A 17,825-nucleotide genomic window follows, 5' to 3' on the forward strand; every position below is an offset into this window, starting at 1 on the left:
GATGGTCTACCTACATTTATTTTACACGATGGCTGATCAAAAGTGCAAGACAATGAATTAATTTTTCCTTCTTTTCTGCAATTTCTTAACATTTTCATACTTTTAAACAAGTTTGTTGAACTTTAATCTTTTCTTTAGATAGCCCAACTATCCCTTGTGATAAGGAAAAAACTAGATTGAAAAGTATCCTCATTTGTAGAAATGGCATGAGAAAAAGTAATCGCAGGTGGCAATTTTCTAAAAATGCACAAAAAATTAAAAATCTTGAAAACGGTGATATTTTTACTGGGGTCAAAATTGGACGTTAGGGAGACCATGGCGAGGCCTATCGATGGTTACAGGGTTATCCATTGTTTTTGGGACACCCTGTATAACGGGGAATAGTGGAATAAGCCCATTCTGGGACAATCTGTATATGGCTATATACAGGGTGTCCAAAGCACCACTAAACTATAATATTTTTTATTCTATGTAGTTCCTTGCCTTAGAATCTAAGGCTTAGATTAATAAAGCCTTAACCTTATAAAATATAAGATAAAATTAAAAATATTTTTATTTATTTCAACTAGGTAGGTAAAATAAAATAAAATATCTTTTGTAATATTTTATTCAACATTATTAAAATTAAATGGGGTTTAGAACATTTTCGTTTGTTGACCTTAGCAATCTAGATAGCCGTTTACCAATTAATTTGGGATACATTTGTGTTTTTAACAAAAATTCCTTTGATTGATGTGTAACAGCTCCATTTTCAAGTTGGTATCTACACAACATATGTAATGGCTCAATCAATTGTTCCTTGTAAAGAGGATTGTCTTCTAGCTGTGACAGAGCTTCTGCCGCTGTTTCAAGGGTACTCAAACATCCCTCAGTCGGTTGTGTCCTTATTATATAACTGCTTATGCCACTAGTTATAAGTTTAACTTGTTTTATATTATGAAGAATAGAGCTGGAAGCATAAATTGCTTTTGCCTGTGGCCATGTCCCATCCAGTAACACCAAGTTATATGATTCAACACTTTTATTTTTTACTAACTCTCTTATATCTATAGCTGTTTTACTTGGGTATAAAAGAATTGTATTAGGTTGAGATAAAATATTTTCTAAGTTTTCGTGTTTAGGTTGTGGGAATTTTTTTCCTTTGAATATAAGGCACTTGTTTTCAGCTAATCCCAACTGTAGCATAGGTGCAGTGCGCAGGCATCGCTTTTCTTCTGCTGGATGCTGCAACAGGATGACAGTGCTCCGAGGGTTTAATCTCTGTGGGGGCAATGCAGAACACCAACACACTACTGAAGGACGTCTGAAAAGTCATTTAGTTCATAGGTTGTGGCATTAAAATTATGTAGCAAGTATAGATTTCTAATAATTAAATGTTATAAGGCTCATAGATGAATTAAATTTTAGTATAACATTTAAAACAAGCCAAAACTAGATTAATACTCACTTGCATTTATTGCACAGGTTACGCATTACCGGTGGGTCAGCTGGTATCTTAGATAAATCTTCCCATACCGCAAACTCATCCATTACTTACTTATGTACACAAAAATAACTATGTTATCTGAATTTTTTAAACTTTAATTTCATTTAGATCGTGCTACTCTACTTCACTTACAAAGTGTTTTTTTTAATGCTGGCCATAGAGAAAAGTAATAGATGCTGGCTGACTGACAGACAGGCTGACAGGAATGACAGCATAAGTCAGCTGTCATAAGAATTTTTATATGGTCTGAGATAACATAACACGATGAAGATGTTGACAATGAAATGGCTTGATGAAAAATGCACACTGATTTAAATATGATTCACAACACACAGTCAAGTCAGTTAGTCAATAGTAGTAGGTACAAGTACAGTACCTAAATGTACGTAAACGTCAGGCAGCGCTGCAGCGTGCCAAAACATACAAATCTTTGCTTGTGTTGTCTTATAAGAAACCAGACGGTTAATGCATAGAAATACGAAGTAGTACATTTGAATAATTATGGTATAGCCTGACCAGGAACATAACAACCCTGGCATAGAGGCGCGTCACTCGCCTATGCCGGCCGAGATAATTACCTACAGCGCGCGACAACTTCAAGTTGCAAATCAGTCAAGGCCGCCACGCGCCGCCGTGACGCGCCTGTGAGCACACGCGTATTTCTATGTACACGCTCGGTCGATTATCGTCGCAATCAAGGTTTATTGTTCCAACAGCACTGTTATTCTTCTTTAATGGAAAATCGTAACATTTAAGAATAATAATTAACTGTAGTAATTTAAATAATTAAAAAAAACTACACTTTAAATAATTTTGAAATACTTATGACAAAAAACTGTAGCAAAAAAATTATTTAGCTAATAAAAACATTAACTTTACTTCACCGTGTCTATTTTCTGATACTACACCTTTTAAAACTGTGTGTCCAATTTCGAATTATCGCATCACTGAAGTTTATTAATAGGTACTTTAGATATGGTACGATTATAAAAAAACCACTAGATTAAAGTTAACCAATCGTAAATACAATAAATGCTTCTTAAAATTAAGTTTTTATTTATTTTAATTTGCTTATTCAACCCTGACGCTTGAGCTGTGAGGTAGATCAATTCTGAACACAAAAAAATTGCGGTCTTGTGAGCGTAGTGTAAGGTGCGATTTCGAATGCACCATGTGCGTTGGATATTTTGCATTATTATTATTACCGTTAAAATGTCGGCATCTGATCCTACACAAAGGAGTGCAATTTCTGTTGCTACTATTATGTATTCTGTGTTAATAGGCTAACTTTATGATCAGGATTCAGGATTACGGGCTAATTTGATATTTTCATAAATTAACGAAAAAATATTATTATAGGTAACCTGGTTTAAATAAATTAAATGAAACCATCAATCGAGCTAGTAGGATTTATTTTATTATTCATCAATAATCAAATTCAGAACTTGAATATTCAACTGCAATGTTTGCTCATGAACGCTTCAAACTCGGTACTTCTTTCCCAATTCCATAAAATTCAACACTTAGAAAGTGACAAAAAAATTTAAAATAGGTAGTTGAAACAAACCACAGCTAATTTTCATAGTGGACTGTACTATGCGATAAACATGTCAGTCAATTTGACAACCTTTGTCGGAAACATTATTCAATGAAAATATTGTCCGAACCCTTAGTATTTCTCTTCGACAAATACTTTAACACATTGTAAACCACTTTTCTTTCACGACTATAAAAAGATTTTAGCAATTTAATTCACAAAAACAATTGCGCACATTTAAAATAAAGTTTGTTTACACTTTGACAGCAATAGACTGACATGCAAGGTGACATGACAATGAAGTTTTCAGTTATTGTTGCCATTAAAAGAAATTAGTACCATTAGTTTTCCGCAACATGGCGAGAGTTTTTATGTTCCTGGTCAGGCTATAAGATTAAATTAATACAAATCAAAAAAATAAATATACAAATACTTACACGACACGACACGACATAAAATATCTCTATCGTTGTTAGTTAACGTAATCTTTGGATGGTTGAAGTAAAAACTCGCTTTATCGTTGTATAGATGGCAGCACTATTATTTTTAATTCATTTGTTTTTATTTAGTAAATAAGAAAAATACAAAATGTACATAGTTTAAAATGAATTGAGTGAAATGCACTTAGTTTATAATGAATTTGTAAACCCAAATCACGTAGCATGCTGTCTAAAATCTATCTTGCGGTTGATGGTATGATCGACGCCATTTTGCGTGCCGACTCGCACATACAAACTTACAAGCGTTTATATTTATGAATCATTAGGTGTCTCTTTCACATACTAGCAAATTTCATATGAGAAAAAGAATAAGTTGCAAAATTCTCTGACTTTCTCTTTATCAACAAAGTATGTGTAATATGAGTATGTGTGTGTATTCCTGACAATTTTTACACGACGAATAATTTGTAAACATGGAGGCCAAGTGTTTGGTGATATAATTTTCTACGTATCTTTGCGATGCAGTGTAAATTTTCTAGCTGGTTAGTGAATTATTTATGTATATGGTGCATGTTTGGTTATATATAACTGGCAGAGTCGTTCAGTGTCTCCAAATCAATCTGTGAATGTAAACGTATGCACTTATTTGGCGCCAATGTCCTTTAACCGTTACGCTTGCTAACAAACAATCTCAAGCCAAAGCTTCAAAACAGATCGAGGTAACCTAAACGATTATAATTTCCCATAATTGGGTAGTTATTTTGTAGTTAGCATGAAAATTCATCGATATATTTAACTATCGCGCTTGTGGTGGTTCGAAACTGGTCTTGCAAGTGTCGTCAGATCTGTCATTCTCGAATTAGGTAGTATTTTGTTCATGTAATTACTACTGTATCTTCGTTTGCTAAAGCATTTTACACAAAATAACGTAGTAAATAATCTTATTTTCAGACTAATATCACATTGGAGATCCATTTACGTCTGAAATGAAGCACCGTAAACTGTTGTACTTGGGAACATCTTGACCAACCTTGAAGTGAGTAACATCATTAGATTCATACATAACATGAGAACAAATGTGTTTCGTTTGATGTACCTATTCATGGTATTCTATTTTATACTCTTATGTCATCAACTATTATTTTCTATTAATTATCATAAAAACAAACATGATGTCTGAAAATACCTCCAACAACATCATAGTAAACTAGAAGAGACACCTTATTAGACTTATTTACAAAGTAATAGATTGGTAATAGATGCTTAGATTATACAAGGTCTACTGATTTAGGATATCAATTAACTAGAATTTACTAACCTAATACGTACACTATCATCTTGATATTAATATTATTATTGGTTTGTTTCAGCAATGGGCACTGAGTTGCCAAAGACACAAGATTCAAGTGGTGACTCTGACTCTAACAGTGATTCTGAGGTTGGTTTAGATAATAATATTTAGAGAGACAATTTACATAATTACTTTTTGATGTAACTACTTCCTGGTTCTTATCAACTAATACCTTGCATTATAATAAAATTGTTATCATTTTCTGCTGTCAGTTGTGTTTGTGTGTCCTAAAACTACAATTTTGTTTATTGGTTTAAAAAGCTAGTTGCTATTTACCTACTGACTAAAATCAAACAATACCTACTTAGCTTAAAAATTCTGACAGTAAATAAGTTTTCTAAAATAATGTGGTTTATTGCGTAGGTAACAAATTAATGCTAGTATCCAGATTTTTATTTTTTTTTGTAATTATTGGATATTAAAGTACATTTTGTTGAGATAATTAAAATTTGATCTTGAGAAGAATATTATGTTACTAATTATTTTTTCTATCATTTACAGCATAGCAGCAGTAGCGAATCATCTGGAAGTGACTGGGAATGTTCTGGTGCTAAACAAGGCACCGCACACAAACCCCATTTTTCAGTCACTTCCTGTGACACAGGCCTGAAGCTCAAAATTGCTGCTATTCCACCAAGAAAGGTCAATCCAAAAAAGGGCACAGCTGTCAAAAAGAAACCTGACAGTACGCTAAAAACATCTAAAGCTGGTAAGGACCGCCCCACAGTGAAGAAAAAAGGCAAGTCACAGTTATCAGAAACATCAACAAGCTCTGAATCATGTAGTAAATGTTCATCAGATTCATCAAGTGAAGATGACTTGCCATTAAAAACTGTATCAAAATTGCTGATTCCAAAAGGATCACCACAAAAAACATCTGGAAAAAGCACAAAGAATAACTCTAACAAGAGTGACAGTGATGAAGACAAAAGGACAGGTGAAAGCAGAGACAATGCATCTAAAGCAAACATCAAGGAGAAAAATAGTGCTGCAAAGACTAATAGTACTATTGTGAAAAAGACTAAAAGTGATGACACCACTCACGAATCGACCTTGAAAAGACCCAGAGGAAGACCCCGAACTAAGGTAGGTGTATTAATTAAATTTTCTAGATATAATCGAATACCCTTAATAATGAAAAGTCCAGTTTCCAGGACTCCAGAGTGGATTTTACCAATTTAGTTTTTTAGCTGTAAATGTATAGTTTCTGAGCTGTAAATTTGTCGTGACAATGGATTGTTTTTAACCTTTAATGGTGAAATCTGCTCTCAGGTCAGGACCCTTATTAGGTCGCCATGGAGGCGCCACCAGTCGCACTGGTTGCGGACCCGCAGCTTCTCTAGAATGCAGTACATGTAAAAATTTTAAGTCAGTTTCACGACGCGTTTTACCAAGCTCTTAGGGTTGCGAAAGCGCATACTGCGATCAGTTTGCGGGCGTAACAGAACTTCGGTCTTATGATTTGGAAATAAAACATGGGCTTGAGTGAAAACCTCTTTGTGAGTTCTCAGCCCAAAAGTTTTTGTAAAATATAGGTAACTAGGTATCACTGTTGGGTCCCCACCCAGCACAGAGTCGGCACAGAGATGCATGCTGATGATTGAACAAATAGATACGAGTAGACTGGACTAAGGCTCATTCACTGTTCTTACTCGGACACTAAATGGATCGCTACGAACTATAAAATCAGTCAAATGAACTAGTTCGGTCTTCTAGTGATATTTTATGAGTGGGTTCGTACTACCGACCAAGTCCGGAATCGATCGGCCGACACCATCACCATTGGCTATTGTCGCCTCAATGTCACCCCAGAATGTCCCACTGGAGAATAGGAAATCATAATCCTACTGATGTTCTACACTTTTGCTAGGAGATCTGCTTTTGGTATTATCTAATTATCTTACTACACAAAAGAGCTGTACAGTGGCGTAGCGTACTTTGTATCAATCGCGGAGATCAATCTAAAAAGGTCTTTAGTTCGGCTCCCCTTTATCTGGCAGAAACTTTTTCCGCGCACGCTGAAATTCATTTTTGAACCAAATATTTATAGGGCATAAATATTGTTAAATGTTCAGTAGAATTATGTTACAATAGTCAGTGAAACGAATAGCTGTAAAACCGACTCCTCGTAGTCTTGTCTGCCCCACCCCAAGAGTGTAATTCGAGGCTGCGTAGGCGGAGGCAAGCCGAAGCTGCGGTGGTGAGCGAAAACCATCTGCGACGATAAGCTCGCGTGGGACCGCCGGAGCCGTGACAGAAACTGCCTGCTGCATGCTTTTTAAATGTGCCAAAACACGATTCTGCCTTACAATATTATTAGTTTTGAATGTATGCCAAATAAGTGTGTGCCTAATGATTTTCTGCGTAAGGAAGATGATGCCGTCGGTTCTTATACATAACTAGCGGCCGCCCGCGACTTCGTACGCGTGGACCTCGTTTTACCCCTTAGTTCGTAAAAGCTGTTGTTTGATATATCATGTTGATAGATGGCGTTTCACGGCTTCCCCTGCATGAATATTTTTACGAACGTCGAACAACAGTTGTTTGTCCAGCGCTGTAGATTTTAACCAATGACGATAGATGGCGCTTTTTAGACACGTCTTATTTATTTATTGAAATTTATTTGTCACATCCCAACTAATCCCAACTAATATTATAAATGCGAAAGTAACTCTGTCTGTCTGTCTGTCTGTCTGTCTGTCTGTCTGTCTGTCTGTCTGTCTGTCTGTTACGCTTTCCCGCTTAAACCTCGCAACCGATTTTGATGAAATTTGGCATAGAGATAGTTTGAGTCCCGGGAAAGAACATAGGATAGTTTTTATCCCGGTTTTTGAAACAGGGACGCGCGCGATAAAGTTTTTCTGTGACAGACAAAATTCCACGCGGGCGAAGCCGCGGGCGGAAAGCTAGTATCGTCATAAATTATAGCCTACATGTTAATCAGGGTTATAAATAATAATACTGTATAGTTTCAACAAAATCCGTTCAGTAGTTTTTGCGTGAAAGAGTAACAAACATCCAGACATCATGACACCTAGACATCCAATCTTTCGCATTTATAATATGAGTAGGAAGTAGGATAAAATTGTGATTTAAAAAGTTCTGCGAAAAAAGGTATAAACTTTTCTAAAAAAAAAACATTGAAAAATTATAGAACTTTCTTAGGCAGTTGCCTACTGTCTAATCCGAAAATGTGTCTAATTCGGCCCTGGGGGCCCCTGTACTTAAGGGGCCCCGTATCATTGATACGGCGGTAGCTACGCCATGGAGCCTGGAGTCTGAAGTTGAAGCTGGGATTCTGCAAAAAAACTGTAATTTGAATGCATAACGCAAATGAAAAGGGCTTAACTAAACGTCATCTAAGGAAATAGTTAAAAATACTCTTGTCTGTATAATACACTTGGTCTAGTCCCAAAATAATATGTAATCATAATATTATTTATTTTTAACAACAGCATATTACAATTTAATGCTTTTAATTTATGTGCACTTTCAGCAAAGGTAACTTTCTGCAAACTATCCCCACGAATTTTACCAACATCAACAAAACGTGTTTTGAATATGAATAGGTGTCTTAACTTATTAGCCAAGCATTCTTTGTCCAAGCAACTAATCCAGTTTATTTTCCAAGGGTGCCATTATTCCTGTCAACCACACACCCTTTCAATTGAATAAGAAGTTATCATTTTGTTGAGGATTATTACCCTATAATTTACTGCTTCAATGAGGGTGCATTTATCATGTGAAATGTGAACTGCTTATTGTATTTTAAATTATGCAATCGCCCGACTTTACGCCACTGGTACTAAGAACTACAATCTTAATTCGTAGTAACATTGTCTGTCCATTACTTCAATAGACCATGGGTTGATACTGGCCAATAGGAATGCGGTAAGAAGACACACGTGTTTAAAAATCATACACCAAAAAGGGAGGCGAAAACGCGTCATTTCCACGATCATTTAGCCCTAATTTTAAAAATCAGTACTACACGTTTTTAAAGAACCTGTTTATGAATATGAACAGTTATGTATTATTTCCGTTTAAACTAGCTTAGCGGGTAAATTTTTAGTACTTACTACGATAACTTACGCAGTTCTTAAGTTAAAGTTGAACCTACATTTTCCTGTTTAAAATTGTAAAAGGCGTGTTAGAGGGGATTACTTGCGTCGAAGTAGACGCAGAGCACATGCCTCAGTTTGCTATTTTTGTAGCAAACACATTAATCAGTATGTTCATACGAAAATGAGATCATTCACGGATTGTTCTTGAACTTCTTAGTAGGTTTTGTACCTACTCTATTAATATGATACACTTATGTCTGTCTCTGTATGCTCAATTTATTTCTTCCGAGTCTATCGACTCTTTCTCTATATTCTTGATATTTGGGACTTGTTTTTTATTTTGGATTCAATGTCACAAGGATTCGTCATTGAATAAATTCAGCAGCGAAACTCGTAAGAAATTAACGCGAGCATCGCTGTTAATTGAACATCTGGTACATTCGACCAGAGCATGTCATTTAATTAATGCGAGGAAAAGAAATGCGTCGCGGCACCGTAATAATGAATGTTTGTTGTGATAGTGTAAAGTGGTAGGTGGTGCAGCATTTAATTAAGGCGGTGGGTGCGCTTGGATCGCGTGCCGGCCGTGCACTTCCGGCGCGCCCCCGAGGGCGCTGCGCTTTTTCCTAGCGCCGGGGGAGGCCGCGCCGCGCGAGGAAAGCGCGACCGGTCGTCACCCGCGCCGAGGAATTAAAATTTTTCACGTAAACTGGTTTGATAGCGCGTACGGTGGCAGAGTGGGGATCGCGAATATGCGCCTCGCGGTCATTAGCTGGCTCGCGGTGAGGCGCGCGCGCGTCCCTCTTGCTGCGTATGCGGTCCGCGTACAACACGATGTCTTCCGCGGCCGATTGACTTGATTCATTGTGTTTATGATACACTGAGTGATAATCGTTTGTGGTGTAGTGCTGTGTTTACGTCAAGTGTTGTCCATGTTCTCCTCCTTTGGATTGGTTATTTTTAATTATTTTTAAGTCATTCGCGTCTTACTAACCATATGTTGAACGAATTTAATGAATCAATAACGTTAATTAAACTCTCTTTGAAAATCTAATCGAGTACAGTTAATCATGTCACCGCATTATAATTTGGAGTATGACATTAATTTCATGCAAAACAAACACGGCGTGTGATAAGCATACAAGAGCGTAGCGGCGTCGGCCGGGCGGGCCGGGCGGCGCGGTTGCCGCCGAATTTCCCTTATCAAACGTTTAGCTCTGCCCAAGGTCGCATCTTATCACTTGCGGTCGCGCGACGCCGATGGATTTGTTCCGTGATTGCGCGCATCGCTGCAAATTGCTCATTCCGCTGCATTTATGATCTGCGGACCGTGAATGTACTTATTTTAATGTTTGATATCAATGAAAATCATCTGATAGTTTTGTGTGGTAGGATCCAAATCGGCTTTCTGGAATTCAATTGTCAAATAGCATAGTTATCATTATGGCGTGCAAATTGTGATACATATTTCAATTGAATGGCTTTATTTGTCCATTGTAGATAATAAAACTATTAAAACAAACAAATCTTACAATTAAATGATAAAATGTATCTCTATAATCATAATTTTGTACCACAGTTAGCCGATCTGTGCTGTTTGTACTCAGAAAGTTATTTATCTATTAGAAAGCTTAACTTTCCCTAAGTGTGCATGTCCTATATTCGCTAAACCTACCTAGAAAATATGCAATAGTTTTTTTTTAAATAAGTTAAACGCGTAAACCAGATCGCGGGCAAAATACTGTGAATATAAAATTTTGGAATGTTATTTTTCCATAAATTATACTGGATTTTCCACAAAAGTACGTAATTTCCCAGCCAAAATAAAACACGTACAAGTGACATAAACGTTTCTTGATTACAATCGCGTTTTATCTAAATTGTCCTAAAACAAAAGATTCCAAATATAACCTTAATCCCAAGGAGAGAACGTTTCGTTTACAAAATTATATTTAATATTCTTTCCACGCAAATCAGTGTTAATGCAGTGTGATGTAGATCGCGACCCAGTTGCGCGTGATTGAGGATAAAACAATATAAATAGCTCGTCAACGGCGTGGACGTTAGCGGCGAGAACTAATCGGGTAACCGGTGCGCTTACACGTAGTGTGAAGTGAGAATTTCGGATTGGTGGTGCGCCAAGAGGTTTGCATGGTGTCTGGGATGCGGGCATGATGCGGCACGCTGCGAGCGCCGCCGCGGCCTGGACCGCGCCCGGCGAGGTCTGGGAGTACGTCAGCGAGCTCGTCAGCTCCTACCACGACCAGCACGACTGCCAGGTGCGCCCAAACAACAACCCCATGACTCACACACATTAACGACCTGTAATACATGCTAACATTATTCATGCGTAAGACCTAGTTACCATCAAGGGTGAGAGATACCCAGTTCTTACAGACAGAACATCATTTATGCACTTAAAGTGCCGTTCAAATACAAGTACACTTCACTATAGCGATATAATTGACTATTTAAACTTAATATCCAGTTTGCGGATCCAGTATTGTGGCTCCTGTTCGTTGAACTCGTTTGATCAAATAGCAGAGGCAATAAAGTGCCACGTAATAGACAGATCAAACTTGGTTTATTTGACCGTGAAATTGTGATCGAGCGAGCGTGACCGCTTCGCGTGCTTAGGTATGGAATGCATTCACATCTACATCAATACTATCGTTGCGGTAGTTTAGACATAAATCAAATATTTGCTTTACAATTTAATTAGTCTCTACTAAACGATTATGTAGGCCAAAAGAGTCGGAGATAGAGCAACTAACTAAGCATTAGAGAATATTATTCTTGTGAGTAATATTTGAAATAGCATTCGGTGAAAATGGATCATAAATTGTATCGTTAATTTACTTCATTACACAGAAGCTGTTTATTAGTAAGTAGTTATTTCAATTGTATTGCTTAAATATCAGATCTTAAAAGCTTCATGACAACCTACCCCAATGAAGCCTTTGGGAATATACGCAGTTCCCGTATGATGCACCATAGTCTCTAAGCGACGCACTTCAATCCACGCTAGCGGAGCTTGGAGCAAAGGCTAATTAATCATAATTTGTATGTCACACACCTAGGTGGTTACCTAGGTATACATAATAGTGTATAAGATATTGATATAATAACTTCCATTCCAATATACTATTTTCTCGTTTCATTCAATCACATCAGGTAAATTTCTCACTACTTGATACTTTTATTGGATAAGTAGGCCCAATAAAGTCGTATGCGGATACTGTTACATCTAAAGAAACGAAAGTATTTTGCGAAATTTGAAATATATTTGTATGTTAAGATGACATCACTGCGACTGAACTGGTTAATTTAATATGCTCTAATTGGTGTATTCGTTTCAACGTTTATTCTATTCTATAGGTATAAAATAAATTTGGACGTTGCGAATCGTGGTCACCATAAATAAATTTGAAGTCGTTGATCGTTTCAAGGACGTCTTCAAAATTAAGATATTATTTTAACGTCTCAAATGTCTCGCGTAGGGTTGCCAACATTTCATCAGCGAAATATAGTATTTTCCAAAATAAGGTGTAAAAAAATATAGTACATTTTAAAAAAATATAGTATTTTATGGGAAAAACAAAAAAATAGACAAATATACATTTTTTAATTATTTATTTTTATAAAAACTATATTTTTTTTGCAGTTCTTGCGCTGTGTAACAGTTTTTTGTATAAAATAAAAGTGTCATATGCTTTGTCACATTCAATTTTCAAATTAATTTAAATCAAAAGCTCATTTTTTATTAATGATACACTACTTCTGTTTCTTTCTTTTCGCCACTTCGAATTCATAACCGAATATATCCTTTCTGTAAATGCCGAAGTGGCGGGAATAGAGAGCAGGAATGAAATTACTTCAAATAAATTTGGTAAGTCATTTTCAGTATTTTTTAAAATATGCTGCCATTTTTGGCCTGTAGTTTTGTCAGTAAAGTCACTACAGTCTTTTAATTTAGCAAAGATTTCATTCAATATCGTTATTTCAGAGTATAGGTCGTCCATTTTAATACTCAATTTTTCTTGTAAATTTAGAACTTCTAATATTGTCTCACAGTCATTAAATGAAACCTCCTTTTTTAATTTTAATTTTTGGATTTTAAATAACCAATTGCTTTCACTGAAATCAAACCATTTATTAAGATAGTTTAAACATTTATCAAGAAATAGCAAAAAAATCTTTTGAATTCCATAGCTTCTAATGATTGCAAAATTTTTTTTGTTTTGTAACCAAAAAAATATCTTTTTTACGTTGTTCTAACGCCGATTTTAAAATTGACATAATNTCGGCCTAACAGTACGCGTGAAAATTTTATTTATTTATTTCCACACACATTATCACTATCTTTACAGGTACTTAAAACCTAATGCGATAGCATAAGTTAATCTAGGTAGGCTTAATAATAACTTAAAAACTAACCATACAATATCTATTTACATTTTATAACTAATAATACCCAAAGCCGTCCTTGTGCATTCACCCAGAGAACAGGCAAACACATCCACTTGTTCCGCTATCAAGTTAATAGTTTGAATATATTAGACCATCAAATTCTGTTCCATGAAGTACACGCGAGTCAAAAAATAGAAAACCAATTATTACTGCGGCTTCATGCGACCAATTAGGGTTTGATAGATTTGTTTAATAACTGTTATGCCTTGCCTTTTTGTTGTTCTATTTGTTTACTATAGATAAAATAGTGAATTATAGAGCACGAACTAGGAATAAAGAGGGTTTAATCATCTACCACCTTTAACTGCAATATTTTCCTACAGTCTGATGAAGCAAGAGCGGAACTACCACTGATGAATAAGAAGGAGGAGAGCTATCCTGTAGGAGTATGGATTGATACTTGTGCCATCCACCAACTACCATGGGGTGAGTGAGGCGAGACTTTTATTATAGGATCCAACTTTTATGAGATCAAATATGCTAGAAAATTTTCCAAGCTATGTTTATTGATGGCTTACGGCGTAAGCCTTACGCAAACACTCACTTGTAAATCTGTGATTAACGTACTTGGTCTTAAAAGAAAAAGACATCTTTACCCTAGGCGCAGACTTTTGCTCCGTGGCGAAGACGATTTTTAGTTAGTCGATAGTTGGGTCGGGCTGTTAATCAGTATGGAGATGTATGAAAGTGCGCACATTACACCGATTTGCTATCGGCCGATTCTTGATACAAATTAGCCTAGGCGCACACCATCGATTTTTCTCCGGCCGATAGTTTAGTCGGGCAGTTGATCAGTATGGGGATGCATGGAAGTGCGCACATTACACCGATTCGGCCAACTAAAAATAACTTAAAAAAAAAATTAAACCGACTTCAAATGCGTGAACACAAAAAAAAACTGAAAATTAAAAATATTGCGTATAAAAAAGTTCATCCCCAATTTTCCACCCTTGGGGGTGAAATATTTTCTTCAAATTCGCATGAAAACACCCTTTTGATAATACCTATTCAACAAAAAAATAATCGTTCAAATTGATTTATAATCGGCGGAGATATTGCGTATAAAAAAGTTCATCCCCAATTTTCCACCCTTGGGGGTTGTTTTTTTATTATTAAATTTAAATGGGACCACCCTTGAGGTATTACCTATACGCTGAAAAAAGATTTGTTTAAATCGGTTCATAATTGGCGGAGTTATCGCGTAACAAACATAGAAAAAAAAAACATACGGGTCGAATTGAGAACCTCCTCCTTTTTTTGAAGTCGGTTGAAAATCGGTGATCTGCGCTTATTTACAAAGCCAGTATTCTAGAGAGAGAAAGTCCGCTAAAAGAGAACAAAATACAAATACACGAAAGTTTTTCTAGTCCCCATATAATGTAGAAAATATTGATACACAGGTGAAAACAGCAGTCTCCCATACATGCCGCTGCTGATCGCCGTCACTCATTCCGGCCTGCTGGCGCTCATTAACATCATCAACCTGAACAAGCAAGCGCCGCAGCTGTGCAGCCCGCCGCAGCCGCTCACGCTACCGGCGGCGGCGCTGACCGCTGACATACCGGGAGCGGTGCAAGCGCCAGCGCAGACGTCGGCTCAGACAGTCGTGCCACAAGTCACCCTGCCCGCTCCAAAGGTTAGTTACATAATGTAGATATTGTAATAATGACTCGTAAAAGGGGGCGTTGACCGCTGGCACACCAGGAGTAGTGCAACCGTCCGCCTAAGCACCAGCGTAGACAGTCGTGCCTCAAGTCACTTTACCCGCTCCAAAGGTTAGTTACAAGGCAAGAGCATTGCTTGTAACAGCTGACGCTACCGGCGGCGGCGCTGACCGCTGACATACCGGGAGCGGTGCAAGCACCAGCGCAGACGGTTGTGCCTCAAGTCACCCTGCCCGCTCCGAAGTTTAGTTACATATTAATAACTAGCTTTTGCCCGCGGTTTCACCCGCGTGAAATTTAGTGTCAATAATCGGTATAAATTATAGCCTATATGTTAATCTGGGTTACAAACAATAATACTGTAAAGTTTCATCAAAATCCGTTCGGTAGTTTTTGCGTGAAAGAGTAACAAACATCCAGACATCCACACAAACTTTCGCATTTATAATATTAAGTAGTACTAAATTAATAATGACTCGTAAAAGGGGGCGCTGACCGCTGACATAGTAGGAGTAGTGCAAGCACCAGCGCAGACGGTTGTGCCGCAAGTCACCCTGCCCGCTCCGAAGGTTAGTTACAGAAATATTGTTAACTGACGCTACTGGGTAGGGGCCCTGACATACCGGGAGTGGTGCAAGCACCAGTGCAGCCGCCGGCTCAGACAGTCGTACCACAAGTCTGCCCGCTCCAAAGGTTAGTACAGTAGTTAAGTAGCTTTAGAATTGTGACAGCCCAACGCCCCCACCAACCCAACCAGACTGACTAAATGACTACCTGCAAGCTCCCTTGGCATCCAGGGACCGCCCGCTCCCTGTCGTTCACTGTGCCTCGACCAACTCACCACTCAATAGTGACTCGTAAAAAAGGGCGCTGACCGCTGACATACCGGGAGTAGTTCAACAGCCCGCCCAAGCGCCAGATCTGACAGTTGTTCCTCAGGTCACTCTGCCAACTCCGAAGGTCAGTTACACAGAAGTTCACAGAACGTTGTAATAGCTGACGTTACCAGTGGGACGCCAATGTGAATTTAGGAATCTGTTGATGCACAAACAACCTGAAAATCTAAATAAATCTCGTTAAATACAATCCAATCCAGTCTCCTTTTTAATTGACTTCAAAATAGGAGGATGTTCTATGTTCAACTGTATGCATTTTTTATGTAAACTAGTTTAAAAACATTTTTTAGTAAACTTTTACCTTTTATTATTTCAGCCGCAACCAACGCCTCAGCCGTTTCAACCGCCGCCCCAAGCTGTTCACTCGGCTCCAAGCGTGGTCGCCCAACCCAACACGACTAGTTTCGGTGCTAGTCTTGGTGGCTTCCAGCAGTCGGCGATCTCACAAGCGTTTGGTGGAGGTAAGAGTAATAAATAAGTATGTATTTACAAATGAAGTAATCAATTAGTTTTTGTTTACCGCCTAGCTTCTACCTAAATTATAAAGATCCGCCAAAATTCCACGGTTTACCACAACGACGATATTCACCTGTAGCTTTACCATAATGTAACGTACTCGCTATCGAGTGCGTAAAAAATTTATGACAATTTTAGTTCTTAAAAGTAAGCGCTAGGGGTGTTGTAAAATCCGTCATACATTTCATGTCATTATTTATTTACGCAGTCTTTTTATTTAATATTTTAATGTAAACTCATGGTAAGCACACTGATCGTCGGTCCACCGAGCGGTAGACTCCTACACTACATTTTCTGATCTGTAGTCGTCCCTCTTTTTCGGTCGATCCTCATTGTTTAACAGTTTTTTTTCTGTAGGTGTAGTGCCTCAAGCCCCAAAGCCCGCAGAACCTAAACCAGTTGAAGTGAAACCTGCACCACCTCAGCCTGCGCAGACAACCACTCCTGCGGTATGATTTTTATAATATCGCTAGCGGCCGCCCGCGACGTCGTACGCGTGGATCCCGTTTTACCCCTTTAGAAGTCGAATTTTGCAAAATCCCGTCTTAGTGAGCACTTACGTTCTAAAAGAAACTCCCATGCAAAATTTGAGACTCCTAGCACTTTGTTACCAAGACTTCAGGATTTGTATTCCCTGTCACGTCATAATCACTCCTCCCGTGCCGCTGCCATACCTCAAGCACTGACTGAGTTAAGCGCTAGACCTACAGTATTGAAATTTGAGAAAGCTGAGAGTTTTGTATGAAAAAAAGAACCAGTCAGTTGATGACGTCACCAGTTCGCGAAATCGATAGACTTTTTATTGATTCACATTTATCACCAACTGTTTTCAGGAATAGAAGGAAGTTTTTTTAAAGGAGTCGTGTCCTGACAATATTTAACGGTGTCATTTACCCAATTATTTATTTATTTATAATTTTAATGAACAGGCACCAAAGCCCCAACCGCCGCCGGCTCAAAACGTCGTCACTCCAGAGGCATTGGCTGCGGTCAAGGCAGAACAGGAGCGACATCGAGCGTTTAAGGCCAAACAGGAACTCAAGAACATGATAGTGAAGGAAGTCAACGAGTTCCAGATGGAGCTGTACAAGTTTACGACGAAAATTAAGCAGCAGCAGACTGAGGTATGAAGGAAACACCAGTACAGTCAGCGTCAAATAGATCGTCACCAAAGTAGCCAATAAGTTCGAAACACGTCTTTGTTACAATTGGAATAAGAATGTGTTATCAGCTTTTGGTTACTTTGGGTGTCACGAACTAGATGACGCTGACTCTACTATAAATGTAATTTATTTTCTGCAAATTTCCTTTTAGCTCATCAAACCCCAAACGGTCACAAACAATTGATTTCTATTAAGTGTGTGTCGATTCGCGGAGCTTGAAGGGTTAAAAGCTCTTACA

At 37.8% G+C, this 17,825-nt stretch overlaps 2 protein-coding genes across 7 annotated transcripts in view; one reads left to right on the forward strand and one right to left on the reverse strand.

Annotated features, from left to right (window-relative positions):
- Window positions 1-587: 587 nt before the first annotated feature.
- On the reverse strand, window positions 588-1,656 carry Dtwd2 (DTW domain containing 2). The gene is made up of 2 exons (XM_028319324.1): window positions 1,448-1,656; window positions 588-1,303 (listed from the first exon to the last, which is right to left on the reverse strand). Exons 1-2 carry the CDS (start codon window positions 1,528-1,530, stop codon window positions 625-627), a joined length of 762 nt encoding a protein of 253 aa, XP_028175125.1. The 5' UTR covers window positions 1,531-1,656; the 3' UTR covers window positions 588-624.
- A 1,940-nt stretch (window positions 1,657-3,596) lies between these two features.
- The window catches only part of ash1 (histone-lysine N-methyltransferase ash1), a 63,245-nt gene continuing 49,016 nt past the window's right edge, over window positions 3,597-17,825 (forward strand). The window contains exons 1-4 of one of the 6 annotated variants that reach the window (XM_028319299.1): window positions 3,597-4,005; window positions 4,415-4,499; window positions 4,834-4,901; window positions 5,316-5,900. In XM_028319299.1, the coding sequence (XP_028175100.1) occupies window positions 4,836-4,901; window positions 5,316-5,900 (651 nt within the window). In that variant the 5' untranslated portion in view covers window positions 3,597-4,005; window positions 4,415-4,499; window positions 4,834-4,835. The other 5 variants (XM_028319291.1, XM_028319308.1, XM_028319278.1 and 2 more) reach the window with 5 other exon arrangements.

This window comes from Ostrinia furnacalis, unplaced genomic scaffold, assembly GCF_004193835.3.
Source record: "Ostrinia furnacalis isolate ACB-3 unplaced genomic scaffold, ASM419383v2 OfSCF0398, whole genome shotgun sequence".
In the NCBI taxonomy this organism is placed as follows: Eukaryota; Metazoa; Arthropoda; class Insecta; order Lepidoptera; family Crambidae; genus Ostrinia; species Ostrinia furnacalis.